We start from the raw sequence: 24,092 nt of genomic DNA, 5'->3' as shown, positions 1-24,092 counted from the left end.
TTTTCAATGGAAAAACCTCTGAGGGGAAACACTTCTGTAACCTGCTCGTGCGTGAAAGTAGCGTTTATGCATACTCGATCAAGATGTAAGTGTTTCGAATTGTACATTTGAACACGTTTTTGTGAACAGCCAGAAAACCCGCTCAACAACCATTACAATACGCCGTGAAATTGTCCATATAATAATATACATGTAGTATACATAATAATGGTAAGTTTTGAAGAGCGCCCCAATTTGAAAGATGGGACCCCCCTTTCATGTGAAATGTGTAATGAGGGCGCATTCTTGTCGAAACTGCTCCTTTAAGTTCTATGGAAGCGTCCTTTCCTAATAATAACCGCGGTGTGCAGGGCTGTCAGCGTAATTTTTTATTCCTAAGAGGGTTAGGGGCAATGTCATGAATAATTCATGTTTATCCATGAGAACGGACTATGACATCAACAGCCTTGTTGTTAGTTACTCAACTAGTTACAATACATTAAAGCATTTTAAAGAACGGTTGTCGTCGAACTACCACACAGTAGCCCAGTGGATAGCGAGATGAGCTTATGGATACAAAGATCCCTGGTTCGAATCCACGTCGTCGCTGCTCATTTTAATCAGCTATTTTTCTTCTCCAAATTTATCACTGAGATAATTTTAAATTAGGGGGAAAATAGAACGAGAACCTAAGTCTTGCAATGATTCAAATGAAAAACTGAATTATTCATGACATTGCCCCTAACCCTCCTAGGAAAAAAATACGCGGGCTGTCACGCAGTGATAAGCCCATTTCATCAGGTCGGTAGATAGAGAGCACTATCTGGCGGAAAGAACACATACGGTGCCATTGAAAACCACCTCCATGGTTCAAGCAAGCTATATCTTGTAATACCACAGGAATGCGTGTCACGGTTTTTAGGGCGTTACTGGGTTATGCTGTGAACGTAATTGCTGTCTTTGTGTACAAACAAAACAACGTGTTTGCATTGATCGGGGACAAATGGCGCGCAACGAGTTGTAAGATTTGCTCGCCTACGCTGGACAGCTTTGAAGCCGGCTATTCGAGTGCCGAGTAAATCTACAAGTGTCGAATGTTAGAAGCAATTCCATTGAGATTCCAATCCGTTATAACATAATTGAGATTCCAATCCGTTATAACATATAGTAGCTTTTTCCATTATTTTAACACTCATATCACACAAATTCCTTCCGACACTTTAATTTCGTCCCCTAACATGGTCGAGCTCTCAATTTCAATTTCAAAAAAACCCACCAATATTCACTGGTGCAGTAATTTCGGTAAATTCGTCTCATGTGCCGATCGCCAGCGTTATTTATACTATAATCTGTGTTGTTCACAAACCCCTATCATCTTAACGTTAGCGTGAGTCTTGACTCAAGTCGGATTTAATTCGATATCTAGACCCGCTGCCATAACAAGCCAGCTCTGATGGTATTTTCCTTCAATTAGCCTTTCCAACGGTACTTCACTTGATTCAGAATTAACTTTCCAAGACGATGAAAAATCCCAAGAAAATGAGAACGTTAATTTGGTTCCGATTGTACGGAGCCCCTAAAGGGACAGGCATGATGAAGTTTTTTTATTATTTCGCTCCCTCGAAATATTATTTCGTTCCCTCGAAATATTATTTCGTTCCCTAGAAATGTTATTTCGTTACCTCGAAATATTTTTTTGTTACCTCGAAATCATTTCGTTCCCTCAAAATATTGTTTCGTTCCCTCGAAATATATATTTCGTTCGTTCCCTCGAAATATTGTTTAGTTCCCTCGAAATATATTTCGTTCCCTCGAAATAATATTTCGTTCCCTCGAAATAACATTTCGTTCCCCCAAAATCATTTCTTTCCCTCGAAATATTATTTTGTTCCCTCGAAATAATTATTTCGTTCCCTCAAAATAATCATACGGAAGCTCAAAGTGACCATCCGCATTTCAGGCGCGTAGCAAAAGGTTGTTTGTCCGTCGTGAACGTCTTGTTTTGCCATCTAACATGAACTAATATAATGAGTGTAAACAAAGGATTTCCAAACTTACCAAATGATGAATACTGATTTCGTAATTGAACATCAACGGATTGAAAACCGTTTTGCATCGGACAAGCAGACGTTTCGCTACTAGGGGAGCGGCATAGGGACAGAATTGTGCATACGGGAAATGGGTCCTTTTTGGAGACATTTCCATAGACTTGAGCAAAATTTTTCAAACTTCAATGTGTCCTACGGTACGGTACAGGTACAGTTGATCTATTAAAGCACGGATTGATACTTGCCAAATGTTATGAATTTAGACCACCTGAAATGCGGATGATCACTCGAGGGAACGAAGTAACATTTCGAGGGAACGAAATAATATTTTGAGGGACCAAATAATATTTCGAGGTTACAAAATAATTTGTTTCGAGGGAACGAAATAATATTTCGAGGGAACGAAATAAAATATTTTGAGGGAACGAAATAATATTTCGAGTGAACGAAATAATATTTCGAGGGAACAAAATGATTTTGAGGGAACGAAATAATATTTCGAGGGAACGAAATAATATTTCGAGGGAACGAAATAATATTTCGAGGGAACGAAATAATATTTCGAGGGAACGAAATAAAATAAAAACTTCATCATGCCTGTCCCTTAAGGGGCTCCGTACGATGGCACCAAAAAGGGCAAGACATATTTTTTTAAAAGGGCACTTGTTCAGAAAAAAGGGGCACTAATTTAAAAGAAGGGCACTCTTTACATTGGGGGAGCGCTAGTGAAAAAAAGGGCATTTGAATGAAAAAGGGCAGTCTTTACAAAATATTGGAGGGGGTAAATACCCACCTCCCCTTCCCCACCCCCTCCCCCACCCCCACCCCCTGGCTGGCTACACCTTTGTTTTGGGACAGACAATTTTTTGAATAAACTTGAAGGATTTATTTTCATTTACAAAAACATCTAAAATGACCGTTGATAAGAACTGTATGAAAACGTGATCCAAACCAGCGTGAATAAATCGAGAATCCATCGGATGTACGTATGTAAATCTTCTCGTCGTTATTATTATTTTCGTTCTCACGCAAGTACGCGATGTGAAAACACACGTGCTCCAACAAGGCGACCTTGGAATGAAAACAGGTCGCAGGAAAAATTCGTTTTTACCCATTTCCAACTGATTTATCATCTATTCTGAGGCAATTTTGTCACTGTTGTTAATAAATAGAACTAATAATTTAACACTTTAAAACAGTTAATAAAATTATGTAGTGTTATTTTGCCGTGAAGCAAAGGGGTATAGGCTTCAATAAAACTGGAACGAAAACATACACACTGACTCTTCTATGTGATTTACTTGTCGAGCTGATTTATTTTGCTTCTGTCCACCGAAAATCATGCCGAAACTTCCCTCATGTTTCCACATATCATTCTGCCACTCATTTTTCCTGTTGCGCGTACTCTTTTCCCGCGCCTCCAAATGTATACATTGTAACCATTTATTGTCTAGCGTATGACCCTGGCGATCTTGGTGGGTCTGCCCAGATACGGATACTTTTTATAGGTCTTGTCTGGCGCCCTCTCTTGATCGCAATAATAACAACATGCATGGCCTGACAAAAGATTATTTCGCTACAAACTCCCCTACTTGGGTGATCAACTCCTGGAGATCAAGGTTAAAAGTAATGCTTTCACAGGATCAAACAAAATCAAAATGTCGTTTCTTTACAGCATACATTATTTGCCTTACTACACATACTTATTATAAACAAGGAAAAACTGGAAATACAACAAGCTTGAATAACAATTGATAAAAATGAATACGTGTACTGCTATGTATCCATTCAGGCTGTCTTCTATATCCTCAAATAACAGTTATTTAAAAGTTACAATGATTGGCCCAAAATCTCGATAAACTCTATACACATTATACTCTGTTACATGATACAACTCCTCTTTTGAATTTACATGTATGAATACTCTAATCAGTTACAAATGTAGCTTAATAATCGTGTCCTTGAAGCTAAAACCAGATACGAGAGTCGAAAAACTTAAGTAACTTTCGTAGTGTCCTCTCATACTGTAGCATTCCTTCCGAATTAAGATGCACCCCATCTAAACTAAAACGCGGGTTCTTGAGACCCCGATGGCGCCAAACCCACCATCGATCTTCAAGGAACGTGGACTTTTCCAACAGCTCATTGAAATCTTTGACTCTCCTATTAAATGTCTGCAATGACACTTGGTAGCTTCTCAACCCCCCGGTTCGTGGCAAAACTGGTAAAAACACCAAAGTATCGGGGTATACGTCCCACTTATGAAGAGCAGACACCATATTACAAAGTGAGGTGTGAACCTGGCTAGGGGTTCGCTCAACCGAACACAGGTCGTTTGTTCCCAAATCAATAATTAATACTGTGGGTTGCAATTTCTGTAACTGTCGGAAATAACGGCCTTGGTTACACAGGACCCGGTCGAAAGTCAACCCACCTTCGCCAATACATGCGATAGGGATTTTGCTTCTCTGCAGTTCTACCTCATATGCAAAACCATGCCTGTTCCTCATTCTCTTTACGAAACTGTGACCAAAAAGTACAAAACCTCCCATAATTACTGGAGATGTTGGCTAGCCAAGTTGTCACTACAGGAAACTGGATTCCCCAAACCTTCCTTCGAAGTAGCAACAAGGCTTTCCACACACCTGAAAGAAAGTTATCAAAACAGGTTACTATTATACATACAGGTACTTACAAAATACTACATAACTCTGTAAAATTCTTGTATTTCCTGTCAAACACATGTTGATGCTGACAGATGGGTGATCACCAGGCGGAAACTGGATACCCCAGCCTTTCCTTTAGTAACTTCCCAACGTACAGCACGCAACAAGCGTTCAAACAAAGTAGATAGACATTACTTTATAACTGACTTGGGCAGTCGAAATGGGTTGCTGTTCATGCCCCGATTAATTCTCTGAGACCGTCTAGGCAGCTTAGAGCCACCTGGCTCCCCTACTTTATCACTGCCAACACCATGTTGTTTTTGACCCAACACTTGTTCTACGGGTTGCTCTATTACATCCCAATCTGAATCTGAACTGGATTCCTCACTACCCTCAGAATCAATTTCCGCCATAGGGTCAAGTCGTAAATATTTCCTATTTACGATTCGCTCTGGTCCACCTCTAATAGGACGGATTCGGAAAACATCCCCATGTTCACTGGTCCAAATTACCTTATATGGGACCTTTTCATATTTATCTGCTAATTTGTGACGACCTTTAAATGCTAGTCTTCTCATAAGCACCTGTGAACCACAGTGTATGGGTTTATCGACACGCTTACTATCGTGACGCTGCTTATTTTGGATATTTCGCTTAGTTACTCTCTCTTTTACAATCTCCCTAGCACGATCTAGCAATTCTCCCTGTTCAGCAACAAAGTCCTGCTCCCAATTACTATCATTCCTTCCTAGCATCTGATCCAAAGGGATCAGAGGTTCCCGCCCAAACATTAAAGTGTACGGAGGGACCCCAGTCGTACAATGAGGTGTTGCATTGTACACAAAAACTAAATGCGATAGTAAATCTGGCCATTTGCGCCTGTCACGCTCATCCAGAGAGCGAATCAACCCAAACAAGGTCCGATTAAAGCGTTCGGCTTGGCCGTTCCCTTCAGGGTGGTACGGGGTGGTTCTCGTCTTTTTAATTCCATACAAGGTGCAAAGCTCCCTTACAATTTCCCCCTCAAAATTTCTCCCTTGATCGCTGTGGAGTCTATTCGGGATACCAAACTTTGTGAACCAATGGTCCCTTAACACTTTAGCAACTGTGACTGCGTGTTGATCCTTACAAGGTACTGCTTGCGAAAACTTTGTGTATACATCTGTCATTATAAGAACATCTTCAAATCCCCTGCAACCCTTGTCAAGTTTAACAAAGTCTACCGCTAGAATTTCCAAAGGCCGAAATGCCAGCAGATGACGCATGGGAACCTTTGTCTGCGGTTGAGCCACCTTGGAAGTAATACACCTCTGGCAATGGTCAATATAATGACGAACGGTTGCCGTCATTTGTGGCCAGTAAACCCGTCTCCTTAATAATGAACTTGTCCGGACAACTCCCTGGTGCCCCCATCCGTCATGGCAACCTTGCAATACTCTCTGTCGAAGACTTTTCGGCAAGAGTATCTGGAATAATTCTCCATGTATAGGATCAATTACCCGCCGGCAAAGAACCCCGTCACGATCAACAATACGTGACCACTGATCAAGCCATAATTTAATCTTAGGTGATTGGCCATGTTCATCAGACACTACCTCCCCTGGTGTCCACCTCCGGTTCCAACACTCCCAGACACAACCCAACTCTGTATCACGCTTTTGCAAGGAAGAAAGTTGCTCCGTCGACCAAGACGGAAACACACCAGGAGGTCCAGCCCCCTCTGTGGGTACTTCATTATGTGCCTGTTTAACCTTCACTTTATCAACTACTGCTGTCTTGGGAAGTAAAGTCGAGTGCAACTTATCCTGCATAAGACCTTCAACCTCTGACGAATCACTTGCATGCCCAGGATACCTACTAAGTGCATCTGCACATCTGTTGCTTCTCCCTGAACGGAACTGTACTTCAAAATTGAACGCGGCTAATTGCGAAACCCAACGCATCTCAGTAGCACCTAACTTTGCTGATTTGAGGTAAGCAAGCGGGTTATTGTCAGTAAGGACAATAAAGGTTGCCCCCAAAAGGTGATCTCTAAACTTATCAACTACCGCCCACTTGAGCGCCAAAAGTTCCAATTTAAAGGAACTATAATCCGGGTATTTAGCTTCAACACCCCTAAGACCGCGGCTGGCATACGCTACCGGATGCCTTCTACCATTCTCGTCATCCTGACACAGACAAGCTCCTAAACCCTGCAGGGATGCATCCACCTCCAGGACAAATGGTTGGGCAAAATTGGGATAGGCCAAAACTGGTGCATGTGTTAAAGCATGCTTCAATGCATCGAATGCTAACTGCGCATCTGAGTCCCAGACAAAACTAGGTAACTTGCCTCTCGCATTGCCCTTAGCCTGTGAGGGTATAAGAGCATGCAGTGGCGCCGCTATTCTGGAGAAGTTTTGCACAAAGCGCCTATAATATCCAGCTAGGCCCAGGAATGATCTAAGCTGCGCGGCATTCTCAGGAATCGGCCAATCCTTAATTTTCTGTATTTTGTCTTCATCCACAGCCACACCCTCTGGCCCAACCACATGCCCCAGGTAGGATACATGTTCACTAAACAAGTGGCACTTTGAGCCCTTCACCTTTAATCCAAACTGAGCAAGCCTAGACAAAACCCTGTCCAACCTGTTGATATGTTCTTGAACAGTAGACGAAAACACCAAAATATCGTCAAGATAAATCAGTAACTCACACAGGTTCATGTCACCGAGACACATCTCCATGACCCTCTGAAAGGTTCCTGGTGCATTTACTAGCCCGAAAGGCATTCTGGTGTATTCGTACAAGCCAAAGGGAACCCGAAACGCAGTTTTACTGACAGAGTCAGGGTCCATCGCTACCTGATGATATCCGTGTGCGAGATCCAAAGATGAAAAATACTTAGCCCCCCGGAGTGCCTCCAGTGACTCCTCAATTCGAGGCAAAGGAAAGGAGTCACGCACCGTTTTGGCATTCAGCCGCCTGTAATCGACACAAATTCTTAAGGACCCATCCTTCTTTTGTACAAGCACTATAGGGCTCGCATATGGACTACTACTCTTTTGCACAATGCCCTGGTCCAGGAATTTTTCAATTAACTCCCTAACTTCTTTAAGGTGGTGTGGAGGGATACGCCGATACGGTTGGTTTATCGGATGGTCATCGGTTGTCTGAATCTTGTGAGGCACTTGGTCACAAAACCCAAGGTCCAGTGAATCTTTTGAAAACACTGAGTCATGTTTTTGAATCAAGTGCACTATCTGATCCCGATCCTCCCTGCTCAATTCTACACCCAAGTCAAGACTTAACCCAATGGGTAACTGGTACTCCGAACCATCCTCGAAAACGTACAACTCGCCGTTCGGCGACGACTCCCCATCACCTATTTCAATATCATGGTCCACGGGTTTGCCTAAATCAGTCTGGGGCAACTCCTGATACCCCAAAGATTCACAAAGGATATTACCCACTGAAACATGAATCCCATCTGACCCTTCCTCAAGTTCAACATTGGGCCTGGTAGTGATCTTTGTGACGCTGGCAAGTTTAAAGTGTGAAGGTATTTCAAGTACATGGGCTCCCACATTTGCCACCAACACATTGACAATTCTACCCCTGGTTATCTCACATGAATCATAAACCTTAAAGTTGGCACCCAAAGTACATGTACCAGAGTCGATTTGTTCCCCTGTTCTATTACTGAGCCCCATTTCGTTCACTCCAGGCAGACCCTCAACCAAAACCGTACACCCCTCTAAGGTGTCAGTCGGTGCTCTTAAGTAACACGGTATGCTGCGCACCTCTCTTGGCAATATCATGGTTGGGTTTCTGCCTGTACGCGCAGCAACTGGTCCCTTACCAGATGTCTCGTTGACTATATTTTCAGTTTCAGTTTGGTCCAATCCCCTTGAAAACCCATACCACTGTAATGCCAATGACCATGCACCAGCGTCTTCATGCTCGGGTTCTATTGTAAGATCTTTCAGTAAGTGCAGTACGTTGCATCCAAGCAACACTGGACAAGGTCTATGTTTTGGGTCAGCCTCCACAGAATCCTTCACTACTAAAAAATGGCCTACAACTGTGTAGTTGTAAACACTCAAAGGGACTTCAACATACCCCTCAATGGGTAGTTCAACGCAACTTGCTCCAAAAACTCGCAAATGCGTCCCTATCTGTTTCAATCCGGCCATCTTTTTAGCTAGATTCTCCCTGTAGAAAGATGCAGAAATCAGAGACGCCTCCGCTCCGGTGTCAAGTACACATGTGGTTTTGACGCCTGCCAAAGTCACACAAGCCTTTGGACTTTCTCGCACCAACTTAGAGAGCACCTCATCAATGGAAGACTCTGACTGCACCCTTCCACATTGGGAATCTCCTTTTTGTGAGGCCTTTTTGACCTTGTCCTCCACCACTCGGCCTACAGTTGTGGAGCGTGGGGGTTTAACCCCTCCCCGACTACTTTACCCTGCACATTACTACTTAACTGTGGTTCGCGTGATGGCTGAGCTGTTGTCGCTGCCTCCTTAGCTATTCTGCGCTTGCAATGAGCCTTGATATGCCCTGGTTTCTTACAGTAAAAACAAACCAGAGGTGGCCTGTACCCGGCAGTATCCGATACCCACGGAATTTTCGCATCTTGCCCTACATGTACATGTTTCAACAATGTATTCAACTGCTCCTGTTGCTTTAACAACATACCCTGTTGTGACTGGAGACATCGCAACAGCTCTTGCTGTTGTGCTAACACCTGTTGCAACTGGTCATTATTCCTATTAACTGAAATTTCATTGACCTTGACCCCCGGTGTACTATCTTCAGCCTCAGGTGATACACTTTCAGCTGACACCTGGTGCACTTGACTCCGTTTGGGGCGTGACCCCCCTTCAATGTCACGGAAAAGTTCCCGTGCTGCATCGCGCATCTCACTGAAACTTTGGGAAGGTTTGGCTAACTCAAGCCTGCGCAGCTCCAGCCTAACAGATTGAATTCTAGCACCAGCGACAAACTGGCTGATTAATACCCTGTCGCGTAACCCCTTAAGGGCGCCCTTCTCGCCTTCTGTCGCGACTTCAAGGATTCGATCATGAAGTCGCATAAGCGATCTAGAAAAATCCATCAGTGATTCTTCCTCCCTTTGAGTGCGCTCATAGAGGGCTTTTTGAAGAGACTGAACAGTCTCGTCCGCACCAAAACTCCTCTTAAGCAGTTTCTTTAGGGAAGCAATATTGTTTTTAATTTCATCCCCATGGCACTTAATCTCCTCCCGGGCTACCCCTGTTAAATGCTGAATAACAACCTTTGCTTGCTCATCCTCCGGGATACTGCATTGCTGAATGTACACATCTACTTCATCTAACCATTCTATTATAGTGGGGTCCCCTGCCCTTGTGGGTTTACCCGAAAACTTTGAAAGCTTAATTGGGCGCTGTGATACAGCCCGAGGCTTATCCTGCTTTAGGGCATTTGTCAGCCCTGTCACCAACTGGGTTATCAAATCTGTTTCTGAGTTAGCCATAATATTTGCTTCTGTGCCAAACAAAAATCCCTCAAGCACTCTCAATCAAACTTTCATAACTTGGGACACACTATTGCATATGTACACAGGTAAATGAGATAATGAGCAAACTACATGTATTAGGCAGACTTCAAACACACCTCGACAATACAACAACTGGGTATTTTGTGTTTTCAGGGCAACCCTTAATGAAATTATAGCCTACGTACTGTTCAACATACAATTAAAGGTGAAAGTTCATTAATCAGTCCTGCAGTTACAATACCATGAGCTGTTTCACCAGTCGATCCAGGCCGGAGACTTGTCAATCCTCAGTTCATCCACCGCAGCGTTGAACCGTCACTCCAGTCCAGGTGTAGCCGACTTGACTGTTGCCCTCTCGAGCTCCCCACACCAGTAGGCCCAGTCCAAGCGAGTCTCGGACATCAAGCTTCACGCCTCTGTCATCCAAATAGTGCTATCCGTCACACTAACACCCCCGTTGTTCGAAGTGCAATAATTCAACGTCCAGCGAAGGCGTTTGTGTAGTTGCGGACCCCGTCTCCTCGCAGCGAAGACCGTACGTCCGCTGCCCACGGGTCTCGGTGCACTCCGCAGCGGATCAAACGGCAGCTGTCACGGCACAGCGGACTTCTCAGACAGTCCGCTTTTCAGCAAGATAGGCTCGATTGGGAAGGCCTGCAGCTCAGGTCTCGGTTGCATGCATGGATCGACGAAATCTAAAACCGTTCGCCGTATTTCGTCCCGTCTTGAAGCTAGCTAAGCAGCAGCCCAGGCAAAATCTCTCGACGATACGCTTCAAAATTCTGTTTTTGTCGTCGTCCAGTTCACGTTTCAAACACGTTACCCACACCCCATCCGTGTTACCAATTTGTAGTGTTATTTTGCCGTGAAGCAAAGGGGTATAGGCTTCAATAAAACTGGAACGAAAACATACACACTGACTCTTCTATGTGATTTACTTGTCGAGCTGATTTATTTTGCTTCTGTCCACCGAAAATCATGCCGAAACTTCCCTCATGTTTCCACATATCATTCTGCCACTCATTTTTCCTGTTGCGCGTACTCTTTTCCCGCGCCTCCAAATGTATACATTGTAACCATTTATTGTCTAGCGTATGACCCTGGCGATCTTGGTGGGTCTGCCCAGATACGGATACTTTTTATAGGTCTTGTCTGGCGCCCTCTCTCTTCACGGCAAAATAACACTACAATTATATACAAATCTATACAGGGTTGCTTTCTACGGAAGACGGATAGTGCCACTCAATGAGTGTGAATATATTTGTTTGGTGTGTGTGAAAATATTTTTTTGTACAGCGGCCGTCACTTATTATGTGGCGGCCGCCAGATAATAAGTGGCGGCCGCCACATGAGTTTTCATAATAAGTGGCGTCCGCTGTACAAAAAAATATTTTCACACGAACAAAAAAAAATATTCACACTTTTTTATGTGGCGGCCGCCAGATAATAAGTGGCGGCCGCCACATACAAAAGTGTGGAAATATTTTTTTGTACAGTGGCCGCCACTTTATGTGGCGGCTGCCAGATAATAAGTGGCGGCCGCCACATTAGTCGTCATAATAAGTGGCGGCCGCTGTACCAAAAAATATTTTCACACGTACAGAAAAGATATATTCACACTCATTGAGTGGCACTATCCGTCTTTCGTAGCTTTCTGAATTTCATGATTTATTTCTTGCCCTCTATTTGCCGTATCCCAATAGTAATGGTTTGACTACTGTGGGCTACCGCTAATTTCGAACCCTGCTCCAGCTCTGCACAAAATACACGTACGTACGTACGCACACACGTACGTACACGTGGACCATTGATCTCCATATGTACACTTGGCTCGAGACGTCAGTGACAGCTCACCCGGATCGACTCGGGTATTAAAAGGCAGACCATCTGTACTGTTCCTTGCTCAGACAGCAGCGCAGCCACGACTAATCGGGTGCTAGTGTAAACTGCGGGCCGTACAAGACGATCAGTCGATCGGGCGCTATTAAGCCTTCTCTTTTCGAGTCGTCTCGAACCATTGAAGAAACACTACTACAAAATGTACATGTATTTCGACTGGACTATTGGCCACATTTATTATGGGGCTAGCCCAGGTGGACTCCCTTTCCTCCCTACGTAACGGAGGGTTAGTCGTAATGCAATGAAGACTTCGTCCAACCTGGGCTATTATTATGGGGCTAGGTTTTGAACAGCTTCCAATGCATCAATGTAAGTTTGGTGTACTCCTAGAACTATAAGGCTCCACGTAGTGGACGTGGAGCCTCATAGTTCTAGGAGTAAGTTTGGTGATGAGGATATTCCAGATGGTTGAACCATGGAGTGTGTTTATAGCTCCATGGTTGAACAATACTCTAACTGTAGTCTGACGAGAGTCTTGTAAGTTGTATTCCGTTGCGTTTAGGCCAAAAAAAAAAATATTCGGTCTCTGGTCAGACCAAAGTTCCGGAATTGACGCGGCCACGCGGCTTTTTTTTTTTTTTTTTTGCTTTTTTTTTTTTTCTTCAAGCTTGGATTGCACAGACAAGGTGGGTACTATTTTGCTTTTTTGGTGTCTTCATGTACATTAGTGTCCTCCATAATTTGCCTTGGTGCTTTCAATCATTTGCCTTGGTGCAATTTCCCTTTCCTTGGTGCTCTGTGGTAAAAAAAATTGAGGAGGTGCGGAAATAGAGGGCGCTGTTGGAGCTACCGCGGAACATTTTGAAAAAAAAAAAGATCGACGCGCATGGTTAAAATCGACGCGCGCGCTGACCAGAGACCAACTTATTTTTTTTTTTGGCCTTACTCCTGAAATTTACGTCGTAGAAGACCTAAGGTTTTGCTGGCTTCTGTGACAGGTTTGACAACATGGTTGTTCCAGTTTAATAAGCTTACACTTTACAGTTTAAGCATGGAGGAATAAAAACACATCTCCATGGTTTAAGTGACCCCTCCACCACTGAAGTATGTAGTCATGACTCATGAGTGGTCTTTTCTTGTGGGTGATGTGCATAACATTAACAGCTCATTTCTTGATGTTGAATTGCATCAGCCATTGATTTTGCCAGACACAGAGTGAGTAAATATGCCCTTTTGTAGGATGATTGGGTCTTCTGCCAAAGCAATCTTTCTTGGGAGATCATACAGAAGAAACATCGCTGGGCCTATTTTTATGGTGTACCATTGACCATAGGTTACGTCTCGATAGTCCGAAGTACCATTGGTCCGAAGTACCATTGGTCCGAATGGTCCGAAGTCCCATTGGTCCGAATGGTCCGAAGTCCCATTGGTCCGAAACATAATGTGTAGTTCCACTTGTTCAGGTTGACTGACCCTAACCCTAACCCTAATCCTATGGGGCGTCGGGCCAATTGGACTTCGGACCAATGGGACTTCGGACAAATGGGACTTCGAACCAATGGACTTCTGACCACGTAGGACCAATGAGACGTCGGACCAATGGTACGTTTATACCAATGGAACGTATAGAGCAATGGGCCGTCGGACCAATACTTCGGACCAATGGGACTTGGGACCAATGGGATGTCGGACCAATGGGACTTCAGACCAATGGGACTTCAGACCAATGGGACTTCGGACCAATGGGACTTCGGACCAATGGGACTTCAGACCAATGGGACTTCAGATCAATGGGACTTCGGACCAATGGGACCGGACTGTAGAGACGTCCCCGTACCATAAAGGTCACTAATGCGGCGTGATGGCTGTCCTTAACCGGCGCGATGAGTGTCCGGCGGTGTGATGTCCGTCCTTAACCAGGGCGATGTGAGTGCATTGCATTAGTGACCTTTATGGTACACCTTACCATAATACAGCCCTGTCACCACTCTTGAATAACGGAACAATTTGCATGATGCCAGTCTGAGGCAGGGTACCAGTATCAAGCGATTTTTGAAATATGAGTCTAAGTATGGGTGTTATGCATGGGGCACACTGATAATTTCAAAATATGAGGTGATAGCAGGCCTATGCCATCAGGACCAGGAGCTTTTTGTGGTTCCACATTACGTTTATAGCAGTTTTTCAACTCCCTCTGTACCTCGATAGTTGACAGTTCAACAATATTACCTGCACCAAGGTCAGAGATGTTGAGGTTATCTTCAACGGTAGAGACTGATTTAAATTGCCTGTTTAGCACCTCAACTTTTGTTTAGATGTTGTTGCAATGCCCTGTGCTGTAATTTCAGAATTCTCACTCCAAACGTTTCTTGTTTCCGAGACTTCACAAAATATTCAAAGCTAAATCGAATGGCATGGGCCTGGGTAAGCTAAACGAACCATAGACATAAAATAAAACCTAGACACGACATTTACTGCTTTTACGTTGTGAATAGGCCTGAGACTATGACGTCACGCTTTGTTTACATGTGTGCTTTCCTATGTGGTAGACATTCCCTACTTTGTCGGGCGTCCTGACTTCGCACCCATAGGAAAGTGCATTGTAAACAAAGCCATTACGTCATTAGGTCTATTGTGTGAGCAGACAAGGCTGGGTCACGCGGCATGTGACGATATGTTAAGCGATGCGCGAATGTCATTTGGCTTCGAATCATGCTGATCGGCTGCGTGCTTACAATCTAATCAATGCGACGATCAGCTTATTTTAATTGATCGAAACATTGATTCCAATACAACATGAAACAGCCGTCGATCAATCGGGCGAAAGAAGAACTGTCTAATTGGTTGCACGCATGCGTTCTGCAGAGCTTAATTACCGGTACTCGAACCAGTGTGATCATGAAAAGTTGCAAACGTTCGGACCCGCCTCCATAATTCTCTCTAGTCCAAAAAGTTTTATTTATTTGGAATGCTGACTGTTATGTTGATTGGAATATTCACTGTGTTATTCACGTGTAAGTATCATACTAGGTCAAATGTCATCTATGTAGAAAACTTTGAACACGTTGAAAGTTTTTATTACACAGTTACGCATGGCGTTGTTATTGACACCACGTTCACGGGTCTAGTTCAAAGACAAAGTGCTTCGATACAGAATACGCCCATATGGAATGTGTAGGTATGGGGAAAAAATATATCTATAGTGGCTATCTGAATCTGAGTGGTATGGTTGGCAAAGGAGAAAGTCTGATTTTCAACAGCCAAAGATCGTGACGCTGAATACCAGTACTAGTAGTCAGGGAACCAGACAGTTCCTTAACGATAGCAGTTGAAATTCACGTTACAGCTGCCGTAACGATAGCCACTGCGAAAAAATAGAGAGGTTTCGCATGCAAACGGATACGTTTAGTGCGACGGATACGTCATCAGTTATGACGTCATACGCCACTCACTATCCGCTAAACGTGCAGACGACACGCATATATCTCGCTCGCTACACGTAAGTAAAAAAACAGATACGGATAGCTAATCATAAGTGTAAGCGTATCCGTTCGCTTGCGAAACCTCCCTTATATCACTGTAATTGGTCACATAATCAGTCAGAGGATGACGTACAGTCACGTGACGACAAAAATGGCAGCCGTCGATTTTGAATCATTTTACTTCCTTTGTGAATCAGATTGATTTTCAACATAAATATCACGTCTTGTGAATTCGGAGTGCTGCCCACACACCTCTCCGGTGACATCGGATCCGGTGACCTTGGATCCGGTGACCTCGGATGCGGAAAAATCAAACATGTTTGATTGGATCCGGCCGCCTGGTATTTGGTCAGATCAGTCCAAATTTTCGGCACACACCTCTGTAGTCTGATCATTTACCGATACGCATTGTTGAATGCCCTTTAAATACAAGGGATTAACCACAGAGATTTTCTTACCTCCATGAATGAAAGTAACCTTGCAAAGGAAAACAGACAAAAGCACCATCATCATTTCAGAAAAAAAAAATTGATTTGTTCTTCATAATACAAAACACAAAAACTGACAGTACATATAAGGTTGTCTTGACTCAAATTACTCAAATCCTGCTTGTATTTGAATGCATGTGTGTAATCTGTGGTTGTCACTTAGCTAAATAGCTTCAAAATAGCATTCCCATGGAAAGCTCTTTTAGTATTAAAAAAAATGCATAACTTCTTATAGCGTGGATCTTTTTTTTCACAAGAGTGGAAGAACATGCTCGTTTAATACATGCTTCATTGGTATACTATATCCAATTTAATTGTTATTTAAGGATAAAAATTATGAATCCAGGTTACTTTATTACCAATGCTGCAAACAGGATCATTTTAGAGGATACATGGTATTTTTAAAGGGGTATAAGAAACAACATTCAGAACACATTTTATATCGTTGGTCATTCCGTTGGGTACCAAAAAAATACCATGGAAAACCGTCACTGTAAGTATGTGTGTAGTATTTTTTTTTTCTTTCTCTCCATAGGAAAATACAGCTCCGCTAAATTTAAACTGAAAGCCTGAAGGAATAATGTTGAGTAATTAGCACCTATACAGAAAGTACTAATTACATGTGGTCAGTATCTGAAATGACTTAGTGTAAACACAAATTTTTTTTATATGGAATACCTTGATAAGATTTTAAAAAATTTTATGGAATGTTGTAATATTTTTTATAAAGTTTTAATTTCCTAAGGGGGTCATTAATTTTTGTCTACTGTCAATCTGTGAAATGAAATACTGTTAATAATACCACCCTTATTGCCTTACATTATACAGATTCAGCAGCTACCACAGAATCAACAATCACCTTCAATCAAACAACCAACTCCTCTACCGAGACATACACCTCAGACACAGCTTTCTACACTGTTACAACTGATTCCTCTGTTACAGTGAACTCTTCCGCTGCAACTGACCCCGCAGCCACCACGGACGCTGCAATTACTGATACTTCCACCACAGAATCCTCCCCCGCTTCACAGTCCTTTGTCACCACAGATATCTCTGCCATCACCGACTCTGTCACCACAATGGACTCCTCTCCAAACACTGATTTTGACTCGATTACGGTTACTTCTACCGACTTTAATGTAACCACAAACTCCTCTGCAAATATTGACTCTCTCGCTTCCACGGACTCTTCGATCACCACAGACTCCATGACCAACACAAACTCTACTGCCACCATGGACTCGGCGTCTTCTACTGACTTTGATGTTACCACAGACTTCTCTGAAACCACTGACTCTAACACCACCATTGATGTCGCTGCTACCACCTACTCTGTGGCCACCACAAACTTTTTGGCCACAAGTGATTATGCCACATCCTCTGCCACCACAGACTCTGCTACCTCTACGGACTCCTCTGCCACCACTGACTTAACTGCTACAACCATAGACTCAATTCCAACTACCAACTCCTCTACAACCTCTGACTCTACTGCAATTGCCACTACTGACTATGTCACAACCACTGACTCATCTGCATTCACTGACTCTGCTGCAACCACAGACTCCTCTGCTATCACTGACTCAGCTGCTACCACAGATTCTACGGCTACCGAGGACTCTGCTACCGCCATAATAGCCACTTCAGACTCTTCTGCAACCTCAGACACCTCTGCAAGTAGTGACTCTGCTGGAACCACAGACTACTCTGCTACCCAATATTCTGCGGCCACAACAGATTCTGCTACCAGCACGGACTCCTCTGCTACAACTGACTTGGCTGCTACCACAGATTCTGTGGCCACTGCTGACTCTGCTACCACCACAGAATCAATAGCCATTACAGACTCTGCTACAACCACGGACTTCACTGCTACCGAATATTCTGCGGCCACGGCAGATTCTGCTACCAGCACGAACTCCTCTGCTACAACTGACTCGGCTGCTACCACAGATTCTGTGGCCACATCAGAGCCTGCTACAACCACTGACTCCTCTGCCACCACGGACTCCTCAGCCACCACTGACCTAGCTGCTACCACAGATTTTGCTGCCACTGCTGACTCTGCTACCACCGCAGACTCAATAACCACTACAGACTCTGCTGCAACCACCAACTCCTCTGCTACTGAATATTCTGCAACCACGACACATTCTGCTAACAGCATAGATTCCACTGTCACCACTGACTCGGCTGTTACCACCATGGACTCAATAGCCACTACCGACTCTGCTGCAACCACTGACTTTTCTGCAACCTCAGACCCCTCTGCAACTACTGACTCTTCAGTCACCTCAGAATCAATTACCACTACTGACTCCTCTACAACCACTGACTCCTCTACAACCACTGATGACTCTGCAACCACTGATGACTCTGCAACCACTGATGACTCCTCTGCAACCACTGACTCAGCTGCAACCACTGACTCCTCTGCAACCACTGACTCCTCTGCAACCACTGACTCCTCTGCAACCACTGACTCCTCTGCAACATCTGACTCCTCTGCAACCACTGACTCCTCTGCAACCACTGACTCAGCTGCAACCACTGACTCAGCTGCCACCACAGACAACTCTGCTACCACAGACAACTCTGCTACCACAGACTACTCTGCTACCACAGATTCTGCGGCCACTACAAATTCTGCAGCAACCACAGGCTCCTCTGCAACATCTGAGTCTTCGGTCACAACAGAATTCATTCCAACCACTGACTCTGCCACAGCCACAGACCCCTCTGTAACCACTAACTCTGCAGAAACTACTAACTTCGCTGCTACCACAAATTCTGAGGCCACCTCAGACTCTACTACCACCACAGACTCAATAGCCACTACAGACTCTGCTACAACCACCGACTCCTCTGCAACCGCTGATTTGTCTACAACCCCAGACACCTCTGCAACTACTGACTCTTTAGTCACCTCAGAATCAATTGCCACTACTGACTCCTCTGCAACCACTGACTCCTCTGCAACCACTGACTCGGCTGCAACCACAGACAACTCTGCTACCACAGACTACTCTACTACCACAGATTCTGCAGCCACTACAAATTCTGCAGCGGCCATTACAAGTTCAGTAGGAACCACAAACTCCTCTGCAACATTTGAGTCTTCGGTCACAACAGAATTAATTCCTACCACTGACTCTGCCATAACCACCAACTTGGCTGCTTCCACAAATTCTGATGCCACCTCAGACTCTACTTCCACCATGGACCCCTCTGTCACCACTGACTCCTCTGCAGCCGCTGACTTTTCTGCAACCACAGACCCCTCTGCAACTACTGACTCCTCTGCAACTACTGACTCCTCTGCAACCACTGACTCAGCTGCAACCACAGACAACTCTGCTACCACAGACTACTCTACTACTGCTACAGATTCTGCGGCCACTACAGATTCTGAAGCAACCACAGACTCCTCTGCAACATCTGAGTCTTCGGTCACAACAGAATTAATTCCCACTACTGACTCTGCCACAACAACAGACCCTTCTGTAACCACTAACTCTGTAGTAACCACTGACTCAGCTGCAACCACAGACAACTCTGCTACCACAGACTACTCTGCTACCACAGATTCTGTGGCCACTACAAATTCTGCAACAACCACAGGCTCATCTGCAACATCTGAGTCTTCAGTCACAACAGAATTCATTCCAACCACTGACTCTGCAACAACCACAGACCCTTCTGTAACCACTAACTCTGCAGTAACCACTAACTTGGTTGCTACCACAAATTCTGAGGCCACATCAGACTCTACTACCACCATGGACTCCTCTGTCACCACGGAATCAATAGCCACTACAGACTCTGCTACAACCATCGACTCCTCTGCAACCGCTGATTTTTCTACTACCACAGACCCCTCTGCAACTACTGACTCTTCAGTCACCTCAGAATCAATTGCCACTACTGACTCCTCTACAACCACTGACTCCTCTGCAACCACTGACTCAGCTGCAACCACAGGCAATTCTGCAACCACAGACTACTCTACTACCACAGATTCTGCGGCTGCTACAAATTCTGCAGCGGCCACTACAAATTCTGCAGCAACCGCAGGCTACTCTGCAACATTTGAGTCTTCGGTCACAACAGAATTAATTCCCACCTCTGACTCTGCCATAACTACAGACCCTTCTGTAACCACTTACTCTGCAGTAACCACTAACTTGGCTGCTTCCACAAATTCTGAGGCCACCTCAGACTCTACTACCACAATGGACCTCTCTGTCACCACCGACTCCTCTACAGCTGATGACTTTTCTGCAACCACAGACAACTCTGCTACCACAGACTACTCTACTACCACAGATTCTGCGGCAGCTACAAATTCTGCAGCGGCAACAACCACAGGCTCGTCTGCAACATCTGAGTCTTCAGTCACAACAGAATTCATTCCCACCACCGACTCTGCCACAACCACAGACCCTTCTGTAACCACTAACTCTGCAGTTACCACTAACTTGGCTGCTACCACAAATTCTGAGGCCACCTCAGACTCTACTACCACCATGGACTCCTCTGTCACCACGGACCCTGCTACAAGCACCAACTCCTCTGCAACCACTGACTCCTCCACTACCACAGATTATGCGGCCACTACAAATTCTGCAGCAACCACAGACTCCTCTGCAACATCTGTGTCTTCGGTCACAACAGAATTAGTTCCCACCACTGACTCTGCCACAACCGCAGACCCTTCTGTAACCACTAACTCTGCAGTTACCACTAACTTGGCTGCTACCACAAATTCTGAGGCCACATCAGACTCTACTACCACCATGGACTCCTCTGTCACCACGGAATCAATAGCCACTACAGACTCTGCTACAACCATCGACTCCTCTGTAACCGCTGATAGTTCTACTACCACAGACCCCTCTGCAACTACTGACTCTTCAGTCACCTCGGAATCAATTGCCACTACTGACTCCTCTGCAACCACTGACTCCTCTGCAACCACTGACTCAGCTGCAACCACAGACAATTCTGCTACCACAGACTACTCTACTACCACAGATTCTGCGGCAGCTACAAATTCTGCAGCGGCCACTACAAATTCTGCAGCAACCGCAGGCTACTCTGCAACATTTGAGTCTTCTGTCACAACAGAATTAATTCCCACCTCTGACTCTGCCATAACTACAGACCCTTCTGTAACCTCTAACTCTGCAGTAACCACTAACTTGGCTGCTTCCACAAATTCTGAGGCCACCTCAGACTCTACTACCACTATGGACCTCTCTGTCACCACCGACTCCTCTACAGCCGATGACTTTTCTGCAACCACAGACAACTCTGCTACCACAGACTACTCTACTACCACAGATTCTGTGGCAGCTACAAATTCTGCAGCGTCAACAACCACAGGCTCGTCTGCAACATCTGAGTCTTCAGTCACAACAGAATTCATTCCCACCACCGACTCTGCCACAACCACAGACCCTTCTGTAACCACTAACTCTGCAGTTACCACTAACTTGGCTGCTACCACAAATTCTGAGGCCACCTCAGACTCTACTACCACCATGGACTCCTCTGTCACCACGGACCCTGCTACAAGCACCGACTCCTCTGCAACCACTGACTCCTCTACTACCACAGATTATGCGGCCACTACAAATTCTGCAGCAACCACAGACTCCTCTGCAACATCTGTGTCCTCGGTCACAACAGAATTAGTTCCCACCACTGACTCTGCCACAACCGCAGACCCTTCTGTAACCACTAACTCTGCAGTAACCACTGACTCGGCTGCAACCATAGACAACTCTGCTACCTCAGACTACTCTACTACCACAGATTCTGCGGCCACTACAAATTCTGCAGCTGCCACTACAAATTCTGCAGCGGCCACTACAAATTCTGCAGCAACCACAAGCTCTTCTGCAACATCTGAGTCTTCGGTCACAACAGAATTAATTCCCCCCACTGACTCTGCCACAACCACGCCCTCTTCTGTAACCACTAACTCTGTAGTAACCACTGACTTGGCTGCTTCCACAAATTCTGAGGCCACTTCAGACTCTACTACCACCACGGTCTCCTCTATCACCACGGACTCAATAGCCACTACAGACTCTGCTGCAACCACAGACTCATCTACTACCGAATATTCTGCCACCATGACAGATTCTGCCACATTGTTCCCCACAGAATCAATTGTCACAACTGCCTCTGCCGAGACTAATGACACCTCTGCAACCACTGACTCTGCTGCAACCAGTGACTTGTCTGCAACCACTAACTCAGACGTCACCACAGAATCAATTGCCACCACTGATTCTGCAACAACCACAGACTCTTATGCATCCATCGCCTCTGCTGCAGTCACAGTCTCTTCTGCTACCACAGATTCTGCTGCCAGCACAGGCTCTGCTACCACCATTTACTCATCTGCCACCACCGACTCGGCTGCTGCCTCTATGGACCCAATAGCCACTACCAATTCTGCTGCAACCACTGACTCCTCAGCTACTACAGATCCTGCTACCAGCATGGACTCCTCTGCCACAACGGAGTCTGCCACAGCCAGTGAATCTGCCACCGCTGATGGCTTTACTGCCACGTCAGACTTCCAAGCTACTACCGACTCTGCTGGCACAGTGGTTTCTATAGCCACCACTGGCTCTGCTGGTGTGCCAATGTCAACCACCACAGAGATACAGATCACTCCAATTGCTGCAGGTTTGAATTTAACATTTTGGAAGCTCTGTTTAAAACTTTTAGTAGAGATGGGTTTCAGCTGCATGATTTCAGACCCTTGGTTGGTGCTGCAACTGAACCGCCGAACCAAACTAAAAATAGACGAACTTGGCCTTCCGAACCAAACTGAACCGAAATGGTCGGTTTGGAAGTTCGGCAAGTTTTGCTTGCAACGAAAGGGCAAAATTAAAGTGCGCAGATGATTGAATTTACCGTGTTAACAAATCATTGCATTCATCTTCATTGTTTGCTGGTCTAAGCTCTACGATTGTTCGTCTCTCAGTGTGCATAATTCGACAACGTAGCATTGCTATAGTGTGGAGACCCTGTGTACATAATGCATACAGTATCGCTCGTAGTAAGTCAAAATTACTGCAATCAATCGATCAATAAGACGAACCCCAAAATGGACAGAGTGTATGCGTGCAGGCTAGAGTGGTTACTGGCATTGCTCACGATGCAGTATTATTGCATGTATTGGGAAAACCCCTTTTTGATTGCGCGCGCTCTGGTGGCAAATGTTCATGTATTTTGTTACCGTAACCGTAGTGCAGGAAGCCGATGCCAATACATGCCGATTTGCACAAAGGATTTTGAATAGTAACACACCGACTTGAGCGAAACGGCGACTTATAAAAGCTGACTTACGGCGCGATCCAGTAAACGTACATGTATGTATGTATATGCTTTTCAGTGTACAATGTACATTAAACATGTACTTCCGAACCCGAACCGAACCGATGTTCGGAAAAAAAAGAATAAAGACCGCAACCAAACCGAGCCGAATCGAACCGAACCGAACTGAACCGAACCTGGAGGATCAGTTTCAGCACTACCCTTGGCTATATTGGGACTCAAGGGAACTTATAAAAGAAAAATTGAAGGTAGGGCTGTGTATCGGAACCAGGTACCAGAGTACCCGACCGTTGTTGTCAGGAACCGGTTCCAAATTATTACTTAGTAACTTCTCCGACAATGAAAAAAAACAAGGTTTTAAAAGTCAATTGTGGAATTTTCAAAATGAAAATCAGGCCACATGGGGAAAACAAAACATGTTTCACGTTTACGATGCTTGCGAAAGTTGCAGTTTACACCATAAAGCTCACTGTACGCACTTGTATCTTGATGCACCGATGTACATGTAGTAATATCGTACAAACCTTTATGAACAATTAGAATCAAGCTGTTACAATTGGAAGCAAGGTTGGAAATAAAGTAGACATTGTTGTCATATAAGCTTTTGTTGTCATGCTACAGGTCTTTGAAAAAACCTCCTGAAACGAGGTTAGTCCATGGCGCTCTCAAAGGTGATAAACACTTAGCGTCCTCTCTTGTTCGCGCAT

At 44.8% G+C, this 24,092-nt stretch overlaps 1 protein-coding gene and 1 long non-coding RNA gene across 2 annotated transcripts in view; one reads left to right on the top strand and one right to left on the bottom strand.

Annotated features, from left to right (window-relative positions):
* Nucleotides 1–3,318: 3,318 nt before the first annotated feature.
* LOC119720834 lies at nt 3,319–10,655 on the bottom strand. Its single transcript, XR_005270126.1, has 2 exons — nt 10,459–10,655; nt 3,319–4,672 (listed from the first exon to the last, which is right to left on the bottom strand). It is a non-coding gene; the product is annotated as an uncharacterized LOC119720834 (long non-coding RNA).
* Nucleotides 10,656–12,036: 1,381 nt separating this feature from the next.
* The window catches only part of LOC119720045 (mucin-4-like), a 64,144-nt gene continuing 52,088 nt past the window's right edge, over nt 12,037–24,092 (top strand). The window contains exons 1-2 of the mRNA XM_038189555.1: nt 12,037–12,425; nt 16,855–22,731. Of these exons, the coding sequence (XP_038045483.1) occupies nt 12,389–12,425; nt 16,855–22,731 (5,914 nt within the window). The 5' untranslated portion in view covers nt 12,037–12,388. The remainder of the gene's footprint in view (nt 12,426–16,854; nt 22,732–24,092) is intronic.

Source organism: Patiria miniata, unplaced genomic scaffold (genome assembly GCF_015706575.1).
Source record: "Patiria miniata isolate m_02_andy unplaced genomic scaffold, ASM1570657v1 HiC_scaffold_9, whole genome shotgun sequence".
Taxonomy (NCBI): Eukaryota; Metazoa; Echinodermata; class Asteroidea; order Valvatida; family Asterinidae; genus Patiria; species Patiria miniata.
Note: the sequence above shows the minus strand (reverse complement) of the source record. Positions and strands in the feature narration are given on the sequence as shown.